The sequence below is a fragment of the Canis lupus genome, chromosome 9 (assembly GCF_011100685.1).
Source record: "Canis lupus familiaris isolate Mischka breed German Shepherd chromosome 9, alternate assembly UU_Cfam_GSD_1.0, whole genome shotgun sequence".
Lineage (NCBI taxonomy): Eukaryota > Metazoa > Chordata > Mammalia > Carnivora > Canidae > Canis > Canis lupus.
Window position 1 is genome coordinate 6,755,856 of NC_049230.1, and position 25,912 is coordinate 6,781,767.

The window sequence follows — 25,912 nt, forward strand, 5'->3', positions numbered from 1 at the left end:
AGAGAGAGAGAATTGACTCAGGGAGGAGAGGGAAAGGGAACAGAGGACAGAGGAGGAGAGGACATGTGAAGGAAGAGGGGAGCCCTGTGGGAACGTCACTTACGAGGGCATTTGCATAAGTGGTTTAGGGCTGGGAAATGGGGTTTGTCCACAGCCAGGGGAAATACACCAACACATGGCAAAGGAAGCATGGAGGGCACAATGAAGCTGATGGGAAATGGTCGCTTTTCCTTCCTTAAAATCTCCCCAAGGTACCTCTGCCCCCAGAGGGACTCAGGACCTCAAGGAGAAGCCTGAGTGGGTCAGGCTCAGGGCTGGCCCAGGATCCAGGGCAGGAGGGGTGGTCTGGGGTACACTGGGGTGAGCTGCCTGAAAAGAGGGTTAAGATGGGGCTGTTTGTCCAGCAAGGCTGGATGTGAACCCTGAGCACCGCATTCCTCCCCATGCGCAAACCCAATGTGTCTTCATTACTTCCTTGGACCAACACTCTGAGGGTCTAGTGTCTCTGCCTTGCAGCACTGTGTGCCTTGGTTTGCTGGCAGCAGGCTTCCCAGCTCCCCAGGCACACTGGCAAGTAGCACTCTGGCCAGTGTGACACTTTGCTTCCCCAAAGCATCAAAGACACATAATCACATCAGCCACAGGCTCCCAAGGATGGCACTGCCTTTCTCCTAATTGTTGAAATTAGGAACTAACTGAAGAAAAACTTAAGGGAAGTAGATGAGAGGAAGAAAAGACTAATTTAGAAAAACAGAATGCATTTTGCCTCTGAGCTCAGTTCCAGTCCCTGGAGAGCCGTGGGCATTAGCTGAGCACTGGGGACACAAGCTAGGCAAACAGGACATGTGGCTGTTCCCAGTTCTCCTACTTTTCCTTGTCCAAGGTGAGTTGGGCAGGGGCTTCAGGACAGAGCACCTTCAGGGCTGGGGTAAGACACAAACAGGGTCTGTCCCAGGGGAAATGGCAGACCTTTCACTCATCCAGACACTTCTATAAAAAAAAAATTTAATTATTGTTAACTGGCAGGTACTAAGTTAGGTGTTGAGGAAAGAAAATAAAAATGAATGACACAAACAGTGTCCAGTTTCTGGTGCTCTATTCATCAGCCCTGGCTGATTAATCACTAGACAGATGATGGATGGATGCAGGGATGGCTGGATGGCTGGATGGGTAGATGATAGGCAGGTGCATACAGGCACACATATATACACACATACACACATACACAAATGCATGAATTCCTAAGAAAATTTGAAGGAAACCAGAAGCTCAAGTTCCAGCTGATACCCACTCAGTTAAGATGAGGTTCAGACATCTGGATCATTTAAAAGCCTGCACAACTGCTCTTGACTTGTAGCTAGAGCCGAGATCCTCTCTGCTGAAGAGCTCGGTTACAGGGAGGAAGACAGGTAGCAAAACCTGGGGTGATAGGATCTCTGGAGAGGTGCTCAACCCCACACACCAGGCTGCCTGAAGCTCTGCTCTGGATGAGCCAAAGACCAAACCCTCATCCAGTGTCATAAGTGCAGCAACAGAGACAGGGACAAAGTGCTTTGATGGCACTGGGATGATCCAGTTGGCTGCAGAAGCGGAGACACCGTAGAAGAGACATTGTTTGATCTGAGCCTTGTGGGATGACTATAAGGGCCTGGTTTCTTCAAGCAGAGGAGAGAACATTCCAGGCGAGGCATCAGCTTGTGCAGAGGTATGGAGACAGAGAAGGGCAAAATGTGTAGGTAAAATAACAAGCAATCACCTGTGTGTATGTGCACATGTTTGTTGTGTGAATATGTATGTTTAGTTCTGTGCCGCACATGGATTCAGGGAGTGAGGTATTTTAGGTGAGTGGGGGTTAGTGTGTCGTGGATGAGTGGGGAGGGGACCCCATTGTCTCACCAGCTCTGGGATTCAGAAATACACCTGAGGCAGTGCCAGACATCCCAGCAGTGCTCAGGATAGCCCCGGGCTCAAGGGAGGAAATGAGTGTTGGGTTTCTGTTTTTTAGTCCAGTTCTCCATCAATGAGGAAAATTTAATGAGAGGCACAGAGGGGAAAGCACTGGTGGTGTACTGCAAGTACCCCTCAGGATTGGAATCCAATGTGAAGTTGTGGTGCCGCGGAAAGAACTGGGAATCATGCAGAACCCTTGTAAAAACCACTGGGTCAGAGCAACTGGTGAGGAAGGGTCGAATGTCCATCCAGGATGATCACAGCCAACGCACAATCACCATGACCATGGAGGAGCTGCAGAGGGATGACGCAGACACCTACTGGTGTGGGATTGAGAACACAGACGAAACAATAAGTTACCAATTAACTGTGATTGCCAAACCAGGTAGGTATTAATCCCCTCCTGTGCTCTGGGGCCCTGGTACCCAGTTGAGAAGGAGTCAGGAGTGTTCCTCTCTCTTCCCTGATGGATGGAGAGGAGTCTCTAAACTTGCCTGAGTTTGTGTGTGTCGTGTGTGTGTGTGTGTGTGCGCGCGCACTTGAGCGAGTGTGTATGAGGGGGCACTATGAGTCTAGGAAAGATGGATGAAAGAGCGAGCCCTCACATCTCTGCACATCTCCATCTGCTCTCCTAGAGGGAGCATTGAAGGACAGACTCGGCTAAGACAGGCTTGTCCAAGGAAGGCAGCTTCTCCTTTCCTGGTCACATCCAACCTCAGCCCAGCCCCAGGCTGAGCGGGGCCTTGTGAGGCAGACAGGGAGGAGTGGGGTACTAGAAAGCCATGATCCTCCATCTCTTAGATGCTCTTACGGCTGCTGTCCTGTCCTCCAGGACAACATCAAGCCTTTCTGGGCACGTGTTTCTCTGCACAGTGCAGTGCCTGAGTCTATTGCCCACAGAGATCAAGTGATGGTCCCAGTTTCAGCCCATGGACCAAAGAGACCTTCTATGGGACCCAGAGACCCCAATTCCTGCCAATGCCTTCCTGGACCTCTGATGCCCACGTGTCCCTGCTCTTTCTGTAGTTTGGGGCCAGGACTCATAGCAGCTCTTCCTACCCCCTGTTCCAAACCTAGTCTGAGAGGGAAGACGCCCAGCACAGTGGGGGAGCTGTGGCTGATTCCTGAAGAAGGCTTCTTCATCAAAGGGCTGTTTAAATCCATCCAATAATTTTGTCTGCGTCTATGAGATGATCATATGATTTTCCCCTTAACTCTGTTAATGTAGAATATTATACTGATTTTCTCACGTTCAAACAATTTTGCATTCTTGGGATAAACCCAACTTGGTGATGATGTATTTTCTTGCCTTTATATCCTTGGATCCAGCTTGCTGATTTTTTGTAGCATACTTTGGCATTTATGTTCATGGATGATTTTTGCCTATAGAATTTCTTTTTTGCACTGCCCCCCTGTCAGGTTTGGACATCAAGAGTATGCTAGTCTCATTAAATGGATTTGGGATTGCATCTCCTTTTCCTATGTCCTGGAATTTTTTGTGTAAGATAGACATTCTTTCTTTCTTAAATGTTCAGCAGGTATCTCTGTTAAAGTTCTATGGGTCTGGAGGTTTCTCTTGGAGAGGTTTTATTTTATTAATCAATTCATTCATTCATTTACCTTAAGTAAGCTCTACACTCAACGAGGGCTGGAACTCTTAATCCTAAGATCAAGAGTCTCGTGCTCTGCTGACTGAGCCAGCCAGGCACCCATTGGAGGGGTTTTTTTTTTTTTTTTTGGAGGGGTTTTTAATAATGGATTTGATTCTTATAAATATGTAAAGATGATTTTAAAATGTGAGATGATTCAAGTAGTCTATTTCTTTTTGTGCTAATTTTAGCACATTTATCATTTTTGCCAGAAATTTGTTTATTACATCTAAAGTTTCAAATTTATTGGCATAAACTTATTTAGCTATCCTTTTATTATTCTATCCTCTTCTTAGCTAACCTTCTTTTAATATGCTCCAGTATTGTGTGATTCCTGATATTGATTATTCAGATCACTCCTTTCAAATTATAAGTACTTTGCTAGGGCTTTGTTTTGTTTAAAAAACAATAGTACACTTTTTTGGTCTTCTCTATTTTATATTTCTTTTCTACTTCATTAATTTTTTTTCTTTTCTTTGTTCTTTCCTCTCTTCTACTTTCATCTGCAAGTGACTGTGCAGTGTCACTATGGTCCACAGTGGGAGACCTTCGTGAAGTCATGGTGTCAAGATGCTGGTTTGAATAGTTGCAACATCCTTGTTGAAACCACTAGACCACAGTTGAAGAACATTGTGTCATTCAACCAGGAAAAGCACAACTTCTCCATGACCATCTTGCGCGAGTATAAGAACTTATGAGAAAAATTAGCTGTTATTTTTCTGAAGTACTGCCCAGGTACTTCACAGTATGGCAGTCTTGCTCACGCTGCAAATCTGAAATGTTAGGTAAGGACCCAAGCTTAGAATTCCTTCATTATTTCCCGCTTTGCTCTTCCTGGGGCATGTTTCAAAATAACCACTTGAAGTTGAGCCCATGAAAAATTAGTGACGTCTGTTCCAACCATTCCAACCACCCTGTAAGTAACAAGTACTACCACCCTTCTCTTGGTCTCCTGTTTTCTCCTGGTCTGGGATGGAGCACTGCCCTTCCTCAGGCTTATTGGGTGCCTCTCCCCTAGATCTGTAAACAACAAACTTTGTGATTCTCTTTCCTTTGTGCGGGTGTATTGGAACTGTGCCTTCCATTAAAATGACCCTGGATGTTTAATGGTTCAGAGTGGGACCTTAGCTATTTAGGGAGCTACTTGCCTCCTCATTCAGCAGGCTGTGATGTGCATATTCTTAATTCAGCACACCAGCTCCAGCTTCTCAATACACAATGGAGGAACTCAGGCAAGTGAATGCAGACACATCCTTGTGTGGAATTAGGAGACCAGAGCTGGTCGTGGGTCCCAGTTAACCTGACCATTGACCCAGGGAAGCACTCTTCTCTTATGTACCATGTGGCATCTCCTCAGCAAGAGGGAGATAGTAAAAAACTGGGGAGATATACCAACTTTTATATTTATTTACAGATTTTTAGAGAGAGAAATTTTTAAAGTTTGCAAATTGTAGAGTAAAAAAATGTGTTCTGAATTCTACCCCAGGCCCCTACACAAAGGTAAGAACTGTAACCTCTGTGTGTGTGTGTGTGGGTGTGTGGGTGTGTCCTTTGGAGAAATTCTGTGCACCTGAAGTAGATATATGTGAATATATTTCCTTCCTCAATGAAAAATGTCACATATTGTTTTATAGCTTGCCTATTTTTACTGAATGTATTTTGAAAATCATTCATGTTAGTATCTATAGTATTTTGTTTTTAATGGTTTCACAACATATTGACATATCATGATTTGTTCAAATTTTTCACTCCTGATTGGTATGTCAGTTGTTTGGGTTTTTTTTGCAACTACATGCAGCTGTGTAACAAATCTGTTGTGTTTGTAGCTTGATACCCATTTATGGCTACACCTGTCTGGTACATCACTATAAAAAAATAGCTGTGTCACTGATCAGTGCACTGTTCCAGTTTTGATGGATATTATCAAAGAGGTTGTAAACATTTCTACCCTTGTCTGAATGTGTTAATAAACAGTCAGCCCTCAAACCCAGCATTGGATGTTGTCAATTTTTTGTCTTTACACTCTGATTGGCACACTTGACATGTTGACTGCACATGGCCTGGGCCCCCAGGAAGAGAAGAATGCTGTAGGGGATGAGGGTGAAGGACAGTTGGCAGAAGGAGTAGTGATAGTCACCAAGCAAAAAGCCACCAGTTAGGTGATGCTGGGTGGGCTGAGAACCAACAGGACACCCGTCCTCGGGGTTGGGGGTGAGATTCCAGGCCTAAGCCTGCTCCAGCTTGCAGAGCCTCCTAGCTACCTCTCTCCCCACACTAGTCTTTGGCAAATACCAACTTTTATTCAAAAGGGGAGTAGCACCTTCAAAAGCTTGCAGGTAAAAAAAAAAAAAAAAAGAATACTAGCATAAAGCAAATAAAGAGCATACCCCATGAGAGGAAATGTCTAAAGAACCATAGAAAAATCAGCTAATATGAATAGTTCTAGTCAATCTCAAGGAAATGATAGACAATGGGATGAATCTCTAGAAATGTAAAGACAGAGCAGTACAAAATAGAGAAATGAGAAGCAAGCAGGCTGACCTGAGAAAGACAAGGAGCAGAGGAGAAAGATACATCGTTGCCAGGAAGAAACAGTGAAGGGAATGAACCCAAAACCCAATGATAAATGTGCCTGCAAATGCACCTACATGGTTTCTTTTGGAAATTTCATGAAGAGACGTTTAAATAAACGGAATATACAAAGTGTGGAGAGGCAGATGTAGGTACAGGACACAAAGAGGTGATGGCACAAATGTTTGCTGGCTATTTCCTTAGAGGAGAAAAGAGAAGCCAAAAGTAAAACACAACTGAATTGGATTAGAAACTAGAGATAAGGAGATCTTTCAGGCTGAAATTGAGAGTTTACATAGTGAAAGGACTGTACAGATGATCCACACCCAGGATATTATGAAGTTACAGAACCTCTTGGATAAAGACAGAATCGAATGGCTGGTATCAGGAATAATGACCCAATCAGAAGATCATACCAGAAGGAGCATGTTGTGTGAGACAGAAGTAGGCTAGCCTCAGACGTGATAACCACACCCCATCCCAGAAGACGGTGAAGGAAAATCTACATGATCTACGGAATTGCTGAGCAATTCTCATCTAGGAGCAAATGAGAGAATACTCTGGGAATATTCTGACAACAAACAGTCTCAGGCATGCAAGGTCTTATGAAATACAGCACCCCATGAGCCTTTTAAAAATAGAAAATCCACATCATGATAAAATTTTGTCAACAGAGGGAAGTTAAATAGTGAAAAAAGAGAAGCTGTGGTCAGCAATTAATATATTTCAAATTAGAAAAACCCCTAAGGAAACACTGGGAGCCTTTCCCCTAAGATCAGGAACATGACAGGGATGTCCACTCTCACCATTGCTATTCAACATGGTACTAGAAGTCCTAGCCTCAGCAATCAGGCAACAAAAAGAAATAAAAGGCATTCAAATTGGCAAAGAAGTCAAACTCTTCCTCTTTGCAGATGACATGATACTGTACATAGGAAACCTAAAAAACTCCACCCCAAGATTGCTAGAACTCATACAGCAATGCAGTGTGGCAGGATACAAAATCAATGCCCAGAAATCAGTGGCATTTCTATACACAAACAATGAGACTGAAGAAAGAGAAATTAAGGAGTTAATCCCATTTACAATTTCACCCAAAAGCATAAGATACCTAGGAATAAACCTAACCAAAGAGGTAAAGGATCTATACCCTAAAAACTACAGAACACTTCTGAAAGAAATTGAAGAAGACACAAGGAGATGGAAAAATATTCCATGCTCATGGATTGGAAGAATTAATATTGTGAAAATGTCAATGCTACCCAGGGCAATTTACACGTTTAATGCAATCCATATCAAAATACCATGGACTTTCTTCAAAGAGTTAGAACAAATAATCTTAAGATTTGTGTGGAATCAGAAAAGATGCTGCATAGCCAGGGAAATATTGAAAAAGAAAACCAGAGCCAGGGGCATCACAATGCCGATTTCAGGTTGTACTACAAAGCTGTGATCATCAAGACAGTGTGGTACTGGCACAACAGACACATAGATCAATGGAACAGAATAGGGAACCCAGAAATGGGCCCTCAACTCTATGGACAACTAATAGTTGACAAAGCAGGAAGGACTATCCACTGGAAAAAGGACAGTCTCTTCAATAAATGGTGCTGGGAAAATTGGACAGCCACGTGCAGGAGAATGAAACTAGACCACTCTCTTTCACCATACACAAAGATAAACTCAAAATGGATGAAAGATCTAAATGTGAGAGAAGAATCCATCAAAATCCTAGAGGAGAACACAGGCAACACCCTTTTTAAAAATTTATTTATTTATTTATTTATTTATTTATTTATTTATTTATTTATTTTTGGCAACACCCTTTTCGAACTTGGCCACAGCAACTTCTTGCAAGATACATCCATGAAGGCAAGGGAAACAAAACCAAAAATGAATTGTTGGGACTTAATCAAGATAAAAAACTTCTGCATAGCAAAAGAAACAGTCAACAAAACTAAAAGACAACCTACAGAATGGGAGAGAAGATATGTGCAAATCACATGTCAGATAAAGGGCTAGTATCCAAGATCTATCAAGAACTTATTAAACTCAACAGCAAAGAAACAAACAATCCAATCACGAAATGGGCAAAAGACATGAACAGAAATCTCACAGAGGAAGACATAGACATGGCCAACATGCATATGAGAAAATGCTCTGCATCACTTGCCATCAGGGAAATACAAATCAAAACCACAATGAGATACCACCTCACACCAGTGAGAATGGGGAAAATTAACAAGACAGAAAACAACACATGTTGGAGAGGATGTGGAGAAAGGGGAACCCTCTTACACTGTTGGTGGGAATGGGAACTGGTGCAGCCACTCTGGAAAACTGTGTGGAGGTCCCTAAAAGAGTTAGAAATAGACCTGCCCTAGGACCTAGCAATTGCACCGCTGGGGATTTACCTCAAAGATACAGATTCAGTGAAATGCTGGGATACCTGCACCCCGATGTTTCTAGCAGCAATGTCCACAATAGCCAAACTGTGGAAGGAGCCTCGATGTCCTTCGAAAGACGAATGGATGAAGAAGCTGTTGTCTATGTATACAATGGAATATTCCTCAGCCATTAGAAACGACAAATACCCACCATTTGCTTCTACATGGATGGAACTGGAGAGTATTATACTCAGTGAAATAAGTCAATCAGAGGACAAACTTATGGTCTCAGCTATTTGGGGAATATTAAAAATAGTGAAAGGGAATAAAGGAGAAAGGAGAGAAAAAGAGTGAGAAATATCAGTGAGGGAGACAGAACATGAGAGACTCTTAACTCTGAGAAATGAACAAGGGGTGGTGGAAAGGGAGGTGGGCCGGGGGATGGGGTGACTGGGTGACGGGCACTAAGGGGGGCACTTGACGGGATGAGCACTGGGTGTTATGCTATATGTTGGCAAATTGAACTCCAATAAAGAAATATACAAAAAAAAAGGAACAACCCCTAAGCAATGATGGGAAATATTACAGAAGAGAGTATAAATATCGCAGGTGCAAAGAACACTATGCTGACAAAATCAAGACTGGGAAGAGAAAGGAGGGCAAAAGGTGAGATGCAAAATCTTTATCTTTTAGGGCATCGAGTCAATGGATAATTTAAATGTGTTATGAAACATAAGATGATAATATAGGGGCTTGGTGTCCAGGCAAAGTGTGGAGGGAGTCTCAGTGAGGGATAACTGGGCGTGGGGGTCAGAGTCCAAGCAGGGTGAGAAAGCCCTCGCCTCCAAGGCTCAGTCCACGCTGGGGTGGCAGGACCCAAGAAGGTTTGGAAGGGAATCCACATGGGAGATGGCTCAGGCCCCCCTCAGAAGGGCTTGATTTAGTGCTCCTTTGTCAACATCTGGAAATCATTGGTAATTCTGGGACAAAGGCATTTTCATTTTGTACTGGACCCTGCAAATAGCTGGTCTTGTCCAGAGAAGGCTTTGTCATGCCTGTTCTGCCCAGGACCGTTCATGCCAGCCACGCCAGCCACAGGACATTTGCTATTCAGAGATGGGAGGCAGGGTGGAGGCTTGCTGGGAAAATCTAGCTGGAAGTCAGCTGTGACCACTCAGCTGCATGGCAGATGGGTGTGTCAGCTGCGGGTGAAGTTACAGTGAGGGCATCCTCTTCATAGGAAACAGAAAAAAGAACTGTGCATTGAGATGTGTTTCTGAGGATGAACTTTAGCAAATCCTCAGTGAACCACATGATGCCCTGAGCCCCTCACTTCCCCCATTTTCTGAGCAACTCTGAGAACAGAACCAAGAGGCTGAAGAAGGAAGCAGAGAAATGCCAAGAAAAGCAGAGGAGGGAGACAGGCTGAGCGGCCCCTGGGTGAGGAGTGTTCCAGCTGCAGCTGGAGAGACAGCAGAGGGACGGGACCATGTGGCTGCCATCAGCTCTGCTGCTCCTCTGCGTCCCAGGTGAGCGGGGCTGGGCAGGTCAGGGTGACAATGGTGTGGGGCAAGGCTGGTGATGGGAAGGGAAGAGATGAGGATACAAGCGAAGAGGGGAGGAGGTGAGCATGGAGAATCCTTGCCCAGACGAACAGGAGGAGGAGTTAATGGTAAGATGCTTCCCACAGGGGAGTGCGTTCTGAGCCCTACAGAACTCGACCACTTGGAATCATCATGGCCACCGTTTTTGAAACTCAGGAATACTGTCTTATGCACCAGCATAACCAGGGGGAGGGGGGCAGACAGCTGATCCTAATTGGGGTAACCACTGTACTACCTGGCTTTCCCTGTAATCTAATCCAATTCTTATCACAATCTTATGAAAACAAGAGACCAAGATGCAGAGAGATGCAAATTCTTTACCGTAGATCAGTTCATAAAAGGCAGCCAAGGTTCAAGGAGAAATATGTTTATTTCCAAGGTCATTGCTCTTCTTCTAATACTTCTTCCCAAGGTCATCACTTTTTATTATTATTTTTTTAATAATACAATGGTCACTTACTAGAGAAGCCTCCTTGTGAATAAACATTTATATGTCCCAGGGGCTGACAACCACCCTGCCTCCATGGGGGCCCTTTGCCTCTGACAGGTCTAGGATGGCCCCAGGGGCCCTGTACTCCAAGTCCTTGTACACAGTGACAGTGACACTGCTGGAGACTTGTGGTCAGTCCTAGTCTGAGAATTCCCATAAACACGGCTTCTCTCTTTTTGGTTTTGGAACACTGGAGGGAAAATGATTTATTATAAAAGGGGGAAAAAATCAAGACAACTCACCAATTTGCTCTGGTCCAATAAAAGCACAAATGTAGCGATTAGAATATAAAGTAAGCTGATGTCAGAGCCAACCTTCAGAGCCCAAGCAGGAAAAAATAATTTCCCTCACCCCCAGCTACATTAATCAAGGTGCACCAAAACCCTTAAAATATCACTTCCAAAGAAGGACACTAAAATTCAGAACATAAAGATACTCTGCATGATAAAGATGACTGAATAGACAAACACATTAGACCTTTAAAGGTTGAGCAACTTGAAAGAAGAGGCCAGGTGGGAACCCTGCCCTGAAGGTCCCCATACCCCCACTCAGGTGCCTCCACAGCCTGAGCCTGGGGCCGCAGCAATTGCCCAGGGAAGGTTCAGTGTTGTCACCCCCACTCATCCCAGCCCCCAGCCTGGGTCTGGAGGGCCTCACCCTGGGGCATTTTGCCTCCTTGAGTGTAGTTCCTCAACCTCCCAACTGTTGACATTGGGGCTGGATCATTCTGTGTCAAGGGGCTCCCTTGTGCCCTGTAGCATGTTTAGCATCAACACCCATTGGATGCCAGGAGCAACTCCCCACCTCAAGACAACCAAAAATGTCTTAAAACATTGCCAAATGTTTCCTGGTGGGCAACATCACCCCTGGTTGAGAGCCACTGCTTTGTATATTATTGGTGGGAGAGGTAGACATCCTTGTGATGGAGAATATCGATCAGTGGGCCACTTGAGCTTGCTTGCTGGGAAATGCATTGAGAAAATGCAAGGTATTTAAAATGAAGAAGCAAAAAAAAAAAAAAATACAGAGTTTCTTCTAGTTGTAGAACAAAAATAGCAAAAGCTTCAGTATCTATGGATGAAGATCCATATACTGCCTGGATAGGTGGATGGAAGGAGAGAGGAACGGATGGATGGGTGGACAGACAAATGGAGGATAGGTTGGTAGAGTCCATGCACAATTCTTTTTCAGAAGTTTGCTCTTTTGCTCAAATTGTTTCCGAGTATCCATTTGCCCTCGGGGTTACCATCCTTCCTTGTTAAGAGCAGGTCAGACAAGAGCATGTCTTGGAGTAATAAGGACCCCTCAGGTGTCAGACCAGCATGGCTCCCCAGGCCAGAGTTTAGGGGACTAGGTCCTGATTATTTAAAACTGGAGCTTCCAGGGTGACTGGAGGAGGGAGGACAATGCTAAAACTTTGGAGATGACAGGAGAACTAGAGATGAGGCCTAGGGCAAGCCATGGTCCCTAAAGATGTTAAGTGATGGCAAGTGTTGCCACAGGATTCCGTCTCGGGAGGGAAATCCAAGTGTGGATGCCCTTAATCAAACCACAACGAACCCCTTCCTGATGGTTTCTTTTGTACCTCCTGGCCGATACCCAGGAGGGTGACCCAGACCTCTGAGCAGGTGGTTCCACCTATACAAGTGGGGGTTTATAAGCTTGGGGGCTACAGATAATCATTTGCGGAGGGGATGTAGCCAGAAGCTGAAGCCTTCATCTAGATTTCAGCACTTCATTTAGACTTCCTTGGTTCCCATGCTTGTTTCCTGTTTCCTGTTCCAACTGTCCATCCATACCTCCATCCATCCATCCATCCATCCATCCATCCATCCAGAGTATACTCAGTGGTGTTACTTAGTTCTTGATGATTGATGGGCACAGCTGTTTCCTCTCAGAACTGACACATCTTAAGACCCAGAACCTGTCTGAGGCCACCCAAAATCATCCTCTCCCCCCACATTCTGAGTTGGTTGAGCCCACATAGGCTGAGCATGACCTCTTGAGTCTCAGAATCCTATACCAGGCATCTCCTCAGGTCTTCCCCTTGTGTCTGCCAACACCCCATACATTCCTGGTTCCTGAATCCTCCATCCTTCAGCCTCAGGGTAACTTCTGGGTTCCCCTGGTTTCAGGACCAGGGGACCTGACTTCCCCAAGGTCCTTCCAGCTCATTCTCTTCAGGTGAAGAAAATATTGATGGTATCTTTCAGGCTGTTCATCTCTGAGTGGTCCCAGCACTGCGATGGGCACCATTGGGGGATCCCTGAGCGTGCAGTGTCGGTATGAGGAGAAATACAAGACATTTACTAAATACTGGTGCCGACAACCATGCTTGTTCCTTTGGAACCAGATTGTGGCCACCAGAGAGTCTGAGGAAGAAGTGAGGAGTGACCATGTGTCCATCGTGGACCATTCTGGGGACCTCACCTTCACTGTGACCTTGGAGAACCTCACTGCAGATGATGCAGGAAAATATAGGTGTGGGATTGCGACAATATTGCATGAAGAGGGACTCCTTGGCTTCCTGCCTGACCTCTTTTTCCAAGTTCAAGTGTTTGTTTCCCCCAGGTAAGATCCTCCCTTCTTTTCTTGGCTACCACTGAAAAAGGGATCTGAGCTAATCCCTCAGAGCATTTGGGGAAATCTCAACTCAGAAGAAAAGAACCAAGCCTAGGGTTTGGGCCTCAGAGACTCAGGACCAAGTGTGCTGTGTAGGTGTGACTGTGTGGGAAATGTGGGTGATGGGAGTGTGTGTGAGTATGAAAGAGCATGTGTGTGCATGCATGTGTGAGACAGTATGTGTGGGAGCCCAGGAGGGTAGAGGAGGGTGTGAGTATGACAAGTACTGGGGCCCAGGGGGTGAGATGATTGGCCATGAGCTGAGCTTGGGGACGTCTCTCCTGGGGGTCGATATTGTTGAGCAGCTTAAACAGAAGAGTTGCTCCCATGATCATATTGAAGGTGAGTCAAGACTAATTTGAGAGAGGAGTGCTTATAAGGGAGCATTTCATCCTCAAAGTTGGGGCCAGCAGGAGCTGAGTTCCCATGAGTGTTGAGGGCTACAGATTCAGAAAGCTGTTTCTGGGAGCCAGAGTCTACTGGGTCCCCTCATCACTCTTCCTCTCCATTCCTTACCACCTCATCTTCATGAGTCTGCTGTGTCCTGACACTCAAGATTGAGTCTTGAGCTGAAGGACAGGAGTCTGTGGCCCTCAGTGCAGGGCTGTCAAGCTCTGATACCAACCAGCATTGAAGTTGATGTTGACTTGTGAGACCACAGGACCTGAGTACAATGGCTGGGGGAGAGGCAGACCCTGGGCCTTCCTGTCAAGGAGGAAACTCCTGTCAATCACCGTGTCCTTCCTACAGGTCCCTGCCTGGCAGTGTCCACTTCCTGCTCCTCATACTCGTGAAGGTGCCCCTGTTTCTGACTATGCTAAGTGCTGTCCTCTGGGTGAACAGGCCTCAGTGGGCAGTTTGTGGGAAACAGAGTCGACCTGATGAAGACAACAATATCTTGTCCTGAAGATACCGCCACTCAGACTAAAGAAGGAGGAACTTCTGGCCTCAAACCTTCTATTTCTTCTCACCTTATTGCCAAAAACTGGTATTAAAAAAAAAGTAATGAAATATATCACACACACAAGTGCAAATAATGTAGATGTGCATGGTTCTTGGCTGGGGTGAACAGGGGAAGCACTTCATAGGACTCCTTACTTGCTAGCAGAGACCACCAAGAACAGCCTGGTTGGCTAGAGGGGTGCAAGGTGAGGGACTGCTTTTCAGTGACCTTGCCCTCCTGAGAACCCGCAGTGCATCCTCTCAATTCAACATCCTGTCCTTTCTCCATCCATTCACCAAATATTCATGAAAAACCTATGGAGTGCCAGGCTTATTTCTAGGTGCTGGGGATAAAGCAGTCAACAAAACACAGCCTTTATATTCTAACGGGTGGTTTCAGGAAATAAAGAAACAAATATCAATTTATAAGGAGAATGATGAAGAAGAGTGGATGAAAGTCCATAAGATGGGGTGACAGAAGACAGGGATGGCCTGTTGGGTGAGAGTCTCAGACAGGGGAGGGAGGGAGCATGGAAGGTCTGAGCAAAGGCAAAGCTCAGGGCACTGGCGAATGCCCTGACCCAGACCAGTGGGGCAGGAATCTGGGGAGTCAGGTAGATGTTGATAGGGAAGGCAAGCTTTGAGGGGGCGGGTCTTCTGAGTGGTGGAGATCTCCAGGAGAGGAGCTCCATAGGATCAGATGTGAAGATGAATCAAGGCATTCACTTGAGGATTGGTTCATAAATGAGATTTGACCTGTGAGAAATAAAAAACAGTCCCAACTTAAGCTGAGGTCCTGGGAGCATGGATGGCAGAAGGAAGGGCGGGGCTTAGGGTGAAGAATCTGTTTCTGGAAGCCAGGTCCTGCCTGGGCAAAACCTCTCTCTCCTCTCAGTATCAGCCCATCTAATGTCCAAAGTCAGCTGCTGAGCTGAGGGCTTGGGGGGGAATATATCCAGATATCCACATCTGGCCCAAATGTGAGTTATTATGTTCACAAGGTCTTGGATCAGAGAGACAAGGGGGCAGGAAGGAAGGACCTGGGTCCTCTTCTCAAAGAGGCAGCTCACTGTCTGTCACTGTGTCCCCTACAGGTCCCTAGCCAGCAAGGTCCACTTCCTTCTCCTGGCCTTTCTGGAAGTGCCCTTACTCCTGACCATGCTCAGTGCTGTCCTTGGGGTGTCCTTCCTCCTTGTGAGGACACTCACCAAGAGAAACTTCAGCCCTTCATGCTTTTTGATATGCTGCCCAGACACACAGACCTTCAGATTAGAGAAGATAAGGTATACCACATCTTATTTACTCATTTTTCTGTTGATTGTTGATGGCTTTGGGTTTTGCCCATCTGGGGCTATTCCTCAGCCAGTGCTGCCATGAAAATTTTTGTACAGGTCACCTAGTACATAGGTGAAATGACTTCACTAGGGTATATACTTAAGGATGGAATTGCTAGGTTTTAGGTTTGTGTGCACTCAACCACACTAGATAATACCAAATGACTTTCCAAACTCGTCATCTAGGATTGAGGGCTCCTATTGACCTGTCTCTCTGTGTGACTACTTGGTTTGTGACATTTTAATTTTTAGTTTTTGCCAATTTGAAATAGTTTCTTCATTTCACCATCCACAGAGTGGCGTTTGGCTCAGGGCATGATCCCGGGATCTGGGATCGGGTCCTGCATCAGTCAAGGTCAAAACATAGGTAGGTTCAAACAGGAAAGAGGCCAGTGCAGGATTTGAGGTCACTGAGAACAGACAACAGGCGCACAGGCTCAAGGGGTACAGCATTTACTTACAGCAGAGGAGAGAGAGAGGGATTCAGGTGGTACGTTGGTCCCCCATGGCCAGCGCATCCACTCTGCAGCCAGTGTGGGCCGTGTGGCTGCATGTACCCCACTGGTCCTGCAGAGGAACCCTGGCCCCTACTGGGATGAGGCTAAGGGTCACTGACTCATGCACTTCAGCAGAACAAAGGCGCTCTCAGTGAGCCTGAAAAATATTACCACAAAAGGTAATAAACCCAGCACAGTTTGTGTGGGTTGTTTTTCTCTCAGTGAGAAAATGTTCCAGGCCGCAGGCACATTCTATGTGCCCAAGTAAGAGTCAGACAGGAGGTGGCCTTTCCCAACCTTCTTGTGGTTTTAATTTGAGCATCTCTGGCTGCCATAATGTTGAGGACCTTTTTATTTGCTATTCTGTTCAAGTTTTGCCCATCTTGCTTGGGTTTCTCTTTTCCTTCCTGAATGATAGGACTCATACTCTTGCTGGTGAAATTTTATCAATTATGCCTTTCAGATATGTGCTCACATAATTTGTGGCTTATCTTTTCACTCTAGAATCTTTTCATAAATATACTGCTTAACTTTAGTGTATCTGAATTCTCAAAATGATTATTTTTTAATACTTTATTTATTCATGAGAGACACAGAGAGAGAGGCAGACATAGGCAGAGGAAGAAGAAGGCTCCCTGCAGGGACCCCGATGTGGGACTTGATCCCGGGACTTTGGGATCATGCCCTGAGTTGAAGGCAGATGCTCAACTACTGAGCCACTTGGGTTCCCAAATTCATCAAAATTATTATATTTGCTCTTTTATACCATATTTAAGAAAACCTTCTTATCACAAAGTTATAAAAATATCCTCCTATATTTTTTCTATGTAGTTTAAAATTTTGCAGTTCACATTAGGTCCTTGATCCATCTGGAATTGATTCTTTTTTGTGTGATGTGAGGTTGAAGCCACTTTCCTTTTCCCCATGTGAATAACCATATATTCCAACATATTTATTGCTTTTCCTTCTTTCCTCCTTTACCTGAGCTATATCAAGTATCCATGTAAAAACAGGTCTGTTTATGAGTGCTCTGTTCTATTTAATTAGGCTATATACTTTTTTTTTCATCATTAAACTTTTGTTTTAAGGGTCTCAAAATTCTGTGACAGATTTTTGGTCGTTTCCATTAAAAAGTACTAATTTTAAAAACTAATAACTTAAAATTGCCACACATGCACACACACACAAAAGCAAATCATCCACAAAACATTCTCCTTTCCTTCTGAAGGTTTTACGATGCATTGTTATCATTAACCGGTCTTTTACTATTAAACTTAAATGGCCAATTGACACAAACAGTTCTGAAACCATTTTTCCACCACTGATTAATACTGGGGTAGCAGGTATTGGGGATAATATTCATTTAGCTTTCTGAGCTTTCTGGGCAGACTTGGTGACTTTGCCAGCTCCAGCTGCCTTCTTGTCCACTGCTTTGATGACACCCAAAGCAATCATCTGTCTCACGTCAAGAACAGCAAAATGGCCCAAAGTAGGATAGTCAGAGAATCTCTCAACACATATAGGTTTGCCAGAAACCATATCAACAATGGCAGCATCCCCAGATTTCAAGAACTTGGGACCATCTTCCAGAATGACAATCTATCTTCTCCTTTAGCTCAGCAAACTTGCAAACAATGTGAGCTGTGTGACAATCCAGCACAGGTCCATATCCAGCACTGATTTGGCCTGGATGGCTCAGGAAATCAGCTGAGCCATGAAGCCAGCTGCTTCCATTGGTGGGTCATTTTTTCTGTCACCAGCCACATTGCCACGACGAACATCTTTGACAGATATGTTCTTGACATTGACGCCTACATTGTCCCCAGGAAGAGCCTCACTCAAAGCTTCATGGTGCATTTCAACAGACTTTACTTCAGTTGTAACATTGATTGGAGCAAAGGTGACCACAATGCCAGGTTTTAAAACACCAGTCTCCACTCAGCCCACTGGGACAATACAAATACCACCAATTTTGTAGATGTCCTGCAGAGGTAGATGCAAGAGCTTATCAGTTGGATGAGTTGGTGGCAGGATGCAATCCAGAGCTTCAAGCAGTGTGGTTCCACTGGCATTCCCATCTCTATGGGTGACTTTCCATCCCTTGAACCAAGGGATGTTAGCACTTGGCTCCAGCATGTTGTCACCATTCCAACCAGAAATTGGCACAAATGTTACTGTGTCGGGGTTGTAGCCAATTTTCTTAATGTAGGTGCTGACTTCCTTAACGATTTCCTTGTATCTCTTCTGACTGTAGGGTGGTTCAGTGGAATCCATTTTGTTAACACCAACAATTAGTTGTTTTACACCCAGTGTGTAAGCCAGAAGGGCATGCTCATGGGTCTGCTCATTCTTGGAGATACCTGCTTCAAATTCACCAACACCACCAGCAACAATCAGGACAGCACAGTCAGCCTGAGATATGCCTGTAATCATGTTTTTGATAAAGTCTGTGTCCTGGGGCATCAATGATGGTCACATAATACTTGCTGGTCTCGAATTTCCACAGGGAGATATCAATGGTGATACCATGTTCACGGTCAGTTTTCAGTTTATCCAAGACCCAGGCATACTTGAAGGAGCCTTTTCCCATCTCAACAGCCTCCTTCTCAATTTTTTTGATAGTTCTTTGTCTATCTCACCACATTTGTAGATCAGATGGCCAGTAGTGGTAGACTTACCTGAATCTATGTGTTCAATGACGACAATGTTGATATGAGTCTTTTCCTTTCCCATTTTGGTTTAGATTTAGCAGTGGTTTTCACGACACCTGTGTTCTGGCAGCAAACCCATTGTGAAAAAGCTAATTAGGCTACTTACTTATCTGTGTTCACTACCATAGTGTCCTAATAACTTTAGCCATATAAAGTAGTTCCATGTTGTTTCTCTCTTTAAAAACAAAACAAAACAAAAAACCTAGAAATAAGATTTTAAAAATACAAAGAGAGAGTAATAGGATTGAGAAACTCATAACATAATATCCAAAATGTCTAGGATCCAATAGAAATAACTCATTTTACCAAGAACCAGCCATCTATAGATTCAATGCAATCTCTATGAAGAAGATTCCAGTGGTGTTTTTTATAGTAGCAGGGGGAAAATTCTTAAAATTTATATGGAGCCACAATAGACCCCGAATACCCAAAACAATCCTGAGAAAAAAGAACAAAGCAAGAGGCATCATATTTCCTGATTTCAAGCTATATCATAAAGCCATAGCAATACAGTATGATACTGATACAAACAAACAAACAGACCAGTGGAACAGAATGGAGAGCCCAGAAATAAACCCAAGTCTATATCTTCAACTAATATTTGACAAAGGAACCAAGAATACACAATGGGGGAAAAGGCAGTCTCTTCAGCAAACGGTGCTGGGACAGACTGGATATTCACATGGAAAAGAATGAAACTGGGCTCCTTTTTTTACACCATTCACAAAAATTAACTCAAAATGGATTAAAGACTTCAGTATAAGACCTGAAACCATGAAGCTCCTGGAAGAAAACAGGAATGAAGCTCCTTGACATGGGTCTTGGTGAGGATATTTTGGATATGACACCAAAAGCATAAGCAACAAAAGGAAAGAGAAACAAGTAGGACTACATCAAACTAAAATGCTTCTGCGTAGCTAAAGAAACCATCAACAATGTGAGAAACAACCCATTGTTGGGAAAATATATTTGCAAACCATCTATCTCATAAGGGGTTAATATCGAAAATATACAAAGAACTCATACAGTTCAAGAGCCAAAATAATCTAACCTAATTAAACAATGGGTAAAAGATCCGAATAGACAATTCTCTAAAAAAGATATATGAAGGGTCAAGAGACATGAAAAGATGCTCAGGATCACTAGTCATTAGGAAAATGCAAATTAAAACCACAATGAAAGAACACCTCACACCTGTTAGATGGCCAACAGCCAAAAGGCAAGAGATAACCAATGCTGCCAATGGATGTGGAGAGAAAGGAACCCTTCCATGGTGGTTGGAAATGTAAATTGGTGCAGCCATTATAAAAAACAGTACAGATGAATCTCAAAAAATTAAAAATGGAAATACAAAATGATCCAGCAGTTCAACTTTGGGGAATATAGCCAAAGGAAACGAAAATACAAACTTGAAAAGACATTTGTACTGCTATGTTTACAGTACCATTATTTAGAAGAGCCAAGATATGGAAACAATTTAAATTTCAGTAGATAAAGGAGCTGTGGTATGGATATGCAGTGGAATATTGTTCAGGCATAAAAAATGATGAAATCCTACCATTTACAACAACATGGATGGACCCTGAAGGCATTACACTAAGCAAAATAAGTCAGAAAAAGGGAAATACATTGTGATCTCATATGTTGAATCTAAAAAACAAAAAGAAAAAACAACCAATCTCATAGCAAAAGATCAGACTTGTGGTTACCAGAGGCAGAAGGTGTAGGAGATAGAATTGGAGGAAGGTGGTCAGGAGGAAGATTTCAGGGGTGTCTGGGTGGCTCCGTCGGTTTAGTGTCCAACACTTGATCTCATCTCAGCTCTTGATATCAGGCTCTAGGCTCAAGTCTTTTTTTTTTTTTTTTTTTAAGATTTTACCCATTTATTCATGAGACACACACACACACACACACACACACAGAGGCAGAGACACAGGCAGAGGGAGAAGCAGGTTCCATGCAGGGAGCCCGATGCAAGACTCAATCCCGGGACCCCAGGATCACGCCCCAGGCTGAAGGCAGGCGCCAAACTGCCGAGCCACCCAGAGATCCCCTAGGCTCAAGTCTTGATCTCAGGGTTGTGAGTTCAAGCCCCACGTGGGGCTCCATAATGGGCAAAGAGTCTACTTAAAAAAAAAAAAAGCATAAGATTCCAGTTATAAGGTAAATAAGTATCAGGGATGTGATGTACAGCACAATGACAGAAATCAATAGTTTGAAAACAGGAAAACATAAGAGAAAATCAGTGAAACAAAACTCCAGTATTTAACAACAATAAAAATGATAAACCTCTGGCAAAACTGACAAAGAGCACTGGGTGATGGGCACTGAGGGGAGCACTTGGAGGGATGAGCACTGGGTGTTATGCTATATGTTGGCAAATTGAACTCCAATTAAAAAAAAAAGACTGACAAAGAGCAAAGAGGGAAAGTACCATTGTCACTATCAAATAATATTGGGGGTATCACTAAGATCCTGAAACCATTAAAAGATAAAAAGAAAATGGTGCAAACAAATTTATACCCATAAATTTGACAACTCAGAAGAAATGGACCAATGTCTTCAAAGTCGCAAGTTACACAAACTCAACCAACATGAAATAAACACCCTCAATAAGTCCAGTAACCATGACAGAAATGAAATATGTGATTTTAAAACATCAAAAAAGAAATATCCAGGTCCATATTCACTACAGGATTCTACTAAACATTTAAAGACAAATTAATCCTAATTTTGATCCAGCAGTTCCACTTTGGGGAATGGATATGACACCAAAAGCATATCTTGGATATGACACCAAAAGCAATCTTTCCTGCAAAAGAGAATAAGAACAAACACTTCCCAATTCACTGTATAGAGCAGGTATTATCCTGATACCAAACTTGACAAAAAGAGTACAAACAAACCAAAGGCCACTAGGTCTCATGAACATAGATAAACATCCCCCACAAAATATTACCAAATGGAATCCAGCAGTGTATAAAAAGAATTATACACGAGGGAGAGAGGTATGCAACGCTAGTTCAACATTGAAAAGCCAGTCATTGTAATCCACTATACCAAACTAAAGAAGAAAAATCATAAGATCATATCAAATGACATTGAAAAAGTCTGTGACAAATTCCAATACCCACTCATAAAAAAAAAAAAAACACATGAAAATAAGAATAGAGGGAATTTTCTCAACTTGATGAAAATGATCTAAAGGAAAAGTACAGGGATGCCTGGGTGGCTCAGTGGTTGAGCGTCTGCCTTTGCCCCAGGGCATGATCCTGGAGTCCTGGGATCGAATCCCACATCGGGCTCCCTGCATGGAGCCTGCTTCTCCTCTCTCTGCCTGTGTATCTGCCTTTCTCTCTGTGTCTCTCATAAATAAATAAATTAATTTAAAAAAATTAAAAAAATAAAGGAAAAGTACAGCTAACATTATACTTAATGATGAAAAACTAAATGCTTTTTTCCTCTAAGATCATGAGTAAGGCAGAGACGTCCATTCTTACCACTGTTATTCATCTTAGCCCTGGAAATTCTGGATATTGCAATAGGCCAGAAAAAGACATATAGGCATAGAGAATGGAAAAGAAGAATAAATCTGTCCCTCTTTGCAGATGACATAATTGTCTATGTAGAAAATCTCAAGCAATCCACAAAACTCTATAGAACTGAGAGGTGAGTTCATCAAGATGAACACACAAAAATCAATCACATTTCCATATGCTAACAAATGAACGTATGGAAACCAAAATTAAAAATTCCCTTCCATTTACATCTACTCCAGAGAAAATGAAATGCTTAAGTATAAACTTAGCAAAATATGTACTGGTTAGGCATTGCCAAAAATTACAAAATCCTGATGACAGAAATCAAAGAAAATTTAAATAAAGAGATGTCAATTCCCCCTAAACCTGAGCTCTAATCTATCTCACTGGAAAGCAAATATCTTTTTTCCAAGGGGCTGGAGACTTTCCTTGAGGCCTCCTCCTCTGTCTGGAAGGATCTGGGGGGATCATGACATGACCTGATACTCAAGGACAGAAAGGCCATTTCTATTTCCCAACCTCATGGATGAAAATGACTGTAACAACCAGAGCCCATTGTGGCAGTTCTTCAAGCCACCAAAAGATAATGATAGTGGCCATTTGCAGAACTTCCAACAGACCTTCTTCAAGGACTTGAAAATAATTCTACTCTAACAAGATTGCCTCCCAGCAGCTGAGTCCCTCCTAGCTGATTCAAAGACTCTACTGAACATGGTCAGCTGACTTAGAACTTGGTGTGGTGACTGATATGGGAAACAAAGGCAGAAGAGAAATTATTAAATGTCCTTAACACCTACAGTTCATGGACAAGTCCTTGAAACAGGCAGAGTGACCTTCCTCTAGGGACTCAGCTGCCTCGATGTTAATGCTTTGCTAAGGGCAAAAGGCAATCTTAGCCCAACTCCCAGTATAAGTCTACTTCAACATATAAAAATTCCTTTGGAAACTTCCTTTATCTCTACTTCCCAACATACATGTTGGCAATCATCCCCCAAGCGTACGACCCACTGATGTACATCTGAAGGGTCTCATGACTCAGATTTTATTAGACAGTAGTAAATGACCTTTCCCTAACAATAGCAACCGCCCCCCCATCAAGGTCCTGGAAGCCTTGCTTCCAAAATTCCTTAGAGACTTACCCTATCCCTACACCCCTCCCAGCTTGAAAGGATACAATGGGCCACTCCTCTTGATCCCAGTGCAGCTCTTTCTGCCCACAAGTCCTGTCCCTGAGCTTTAATAAAACCACCTTTTAGCACCAAAGACATCTCTTTACTCTGTGTGTCTCTGTTGCAGCCCCTTGAAACACCTACATTCCATCAACTCTGGGAGATGACATGGGAGGTCATACTGCAGGTGAAAGGAAGTGGTGAGGTTTTCCATCTTGCTGCTGAGTCCTTGCATGGATCTTCATGTTTTAGGTCCTCATGCACAGGGTTGGGGTTTGAAGAAGTAAATTGTCACAGGGTCAAATACACACGTGTATTGGTCAGGGTTCCCTGGAAATAGACTGATAGGAAAAATATGTATATGAAGAGCTTATTGTAAGGAATAGGATCCCACAGTGATGGGAGCTGAGGAGTAGCCAAGAAAACCAGTGGTGTAATTCATTCCAAGTTCAAAAGTCTGAAAGCCAGGAGTACAGAGGGTGGATCGGAGGAGTGTAGATTTCCCAAATGAAGCCACCAGGCAGCAAGGGGTGAATTCCTCCTTCCTCAGCTGATCATCCCATTCTACTCAGACCCTCAACAGATTAGATGAGGCCCACATACCCAGGAGAGAGCAACCTACCTCACTGAGTCCAGAAATTCAAATGCTAATCTCATCCAGAAACATCCTTTCAGACACACTCAGAGATAATGTTCCATCTGAGCAGCCCATGGCCAATTAACACATAACACTAACCGTCACAGCACGTACTCAAACCTAAGTCAAGTTTCTGTTGTAATTGCTCTGTTTGCCTGGTGGATCTTCCAATTTCATAGCTCAGCCAGGAGCCGCAGACACTGAAGTGTTTTCCGAAAAGAAAGATGCACTGGGGAAGTGAGAGAAGCAGAGATGGTGGTGGGCTGAGAAGACTCGGGAAACAGTGAGTCTCTGACAAGTTCTCAATTTGGGTTACAATGGCCACCAATTGCCTAACCCTTTCATTCCGCTTCATGGGTCTGAAGATGGTGCTTCTCCCTCTTGCTGGCTCTTGGCCACTGTCTCCCTGACAGGCATGGTATGAAGGGAAAGCACTTGAGCAGTCATGCCAGAGGAATCAGGGTTCAAGTCTTGACATCATCACTTATAATATGCTTCCGGTCACTTTGTTGACTCAGCTTTTGGCAAGGTAGCTGGGTCGGGGAGGGGGATTGTGCAAACTCTTTGCCCTGTGAATAAAGACCAACAAATAGCAAACCTCCCCCAAAGGCTCAAGCAAAGTTTGAGAGGTATACTTTCACGTTTCAGTTTTTGGTCTTTAATTTATTTTATTGATGGGCAGCCCCAGTAGCTCAGCAGTTTAGCGCCGCCTTCAGCCCAGGGCCTGATCCTGGAGATCCGGGATCGAGTCCCACGTTGGGCTCCTTGCATGGAGCCTGCTTCTCCCTCTGCCTGTGTCTCTGCCACTCTCTCTGTGTGTCTTTCATTAATAAATAAATAAAATATTTTTAAAAATAAATTCTTTTATTGCAGTGTTACACCAGAACAGGAAATTGCACAAATCATAAATACGCAGCTTACTGGTATTTTAGGAAGTGATATCCTTTCCAAGTCACCACTCAGATCAGATATCCACATCCTCAGGCAGGGCTCTTCTGCATTCTATCCAGGTGGGTGTGGGGTCCACAGAAGTAATGGCATATGACTTCCAAGGATAAATCATAAACATGTTGTGCCTTGCTCTTTCTTGGATCACTCCCTCTGGGAGAAGCTAGTTGCCATATTATGAAGACACTCCTGCAGTTTATAGAGCCAGGAGCTAAGGTCTCCTGCCAACCGGCATGTGAGCATGCCATCTTGGAAGCAGATCCTCCAGGTCAATCTAGCCCTCAGATGAGTATAGTTTGGTCAACATCTTGACTGCAACTTCGTGCAAGAGACACCCTGAGCCACAGCTACCCAGATAAGCCACTCTCAGATTTGTGACTCTCAGGAAGTGTGAGATAAGAAATGTTTGTCGTTTTCAGCTGCTAATGTGTTGGGGGAATTTGTTATGCTGTGACAGATATCGAATCTAGTTCGACCACACTTGCTTAGGGTCAATATCTGCTGCCAATTCACTCTTTATTCATTCACTGGATTCACTCGTTCACTCATTCAGTAAATATTTATCATAAGCTGACCATTTGTGATATACTGCAACTGGGCCCCAGGTCATTCTGTGATGAATGGAACAGATCCAGAACAGTGCTATGATATGAGCTCTGTCCTAGGGTGGAGATGGATAGAAACCACCAAAAGAAACTGTATTAATGAGGTTTGGTGAACTATGGAGGAACCAAACAGGGGTCGGTGATTGGGATAACAGAGTGACCCCTTGGAAGAGTGATCTGGAAGGACTTGCTGAAGAAGTGACATCCAAGGTGAAATCTAAAGAGTAAGAAGGAAAGAGCAGTGAGAAGAATTGGGC

General features: G+C 43.8%; 2 protein-coding genes and 1 pseudogene across 3 annotated transcripts in view; 2 read left to right on the forward strand and 1 right to left on the reverse strand.

Annotated features, from left to right (window-relative positions):
* Positions 1 to 14,310, forward strand: part of LOC100686047 (protein CD300H-like) — a 28,746-nt gene extending 14,436 nt beyond the window's left edge. Inside the window, exons 1-3 of one of the 2 annotated variants that reach the window (XM_038546677.1) lie at positions 9,757 to 10,086; positions 12,865 to 13,222; positions 14,024 to 14,310. In XM_038546677.1, the coding sequence (XP_038402605.1) occupies positions 10,047 to 10,086; positions 12,865 to 13,222; positions 14,024 to 14,180 (555 nt within the window). In that variant the 5' untranslated portion in view covers positions 9,757 to 10,046 and the 3' untranslated portion in view covers positions 14,181 to 14,310. Of the gene's footprint in view, positions 1 to 9,756; positions 10,087 to 12,864; positions 13,223 to 14,023 lie in introns of those variants that run through there. The other variant, XM_038546678.1, reaches the window with a different exon arrangement.
* LOC100855449 (CMRF35-like molecule 5) lies at positions 726 to 5,590 on the forward strand. The gene is made up of 3 exons (XM_038546676.1): positions 726 to 883; positions 2,006 to 2,335; positions 4,110 to 5,590. The coding sequence occupies exons 1-3, from the start codon at positions 844 to 846 to the stop codon at positions 4,295 to 4,297; spliced, it is 558 nt and encodes a 185-aa protein (XP_038402604.1). The 5' UTR covers positions 726 to 843; the 3' UTR covers positions 4,298 to 5,590.
* Positions 14,311 to 17,255: 2,945 nt separating the features above from the next.
* Positions 17,256 to 18,794, reverse strand: LOC608824 (annotated as a pseudogene).
* Positions 18,795 to 25,912: the final 7,118 nt, after the last annotated feature.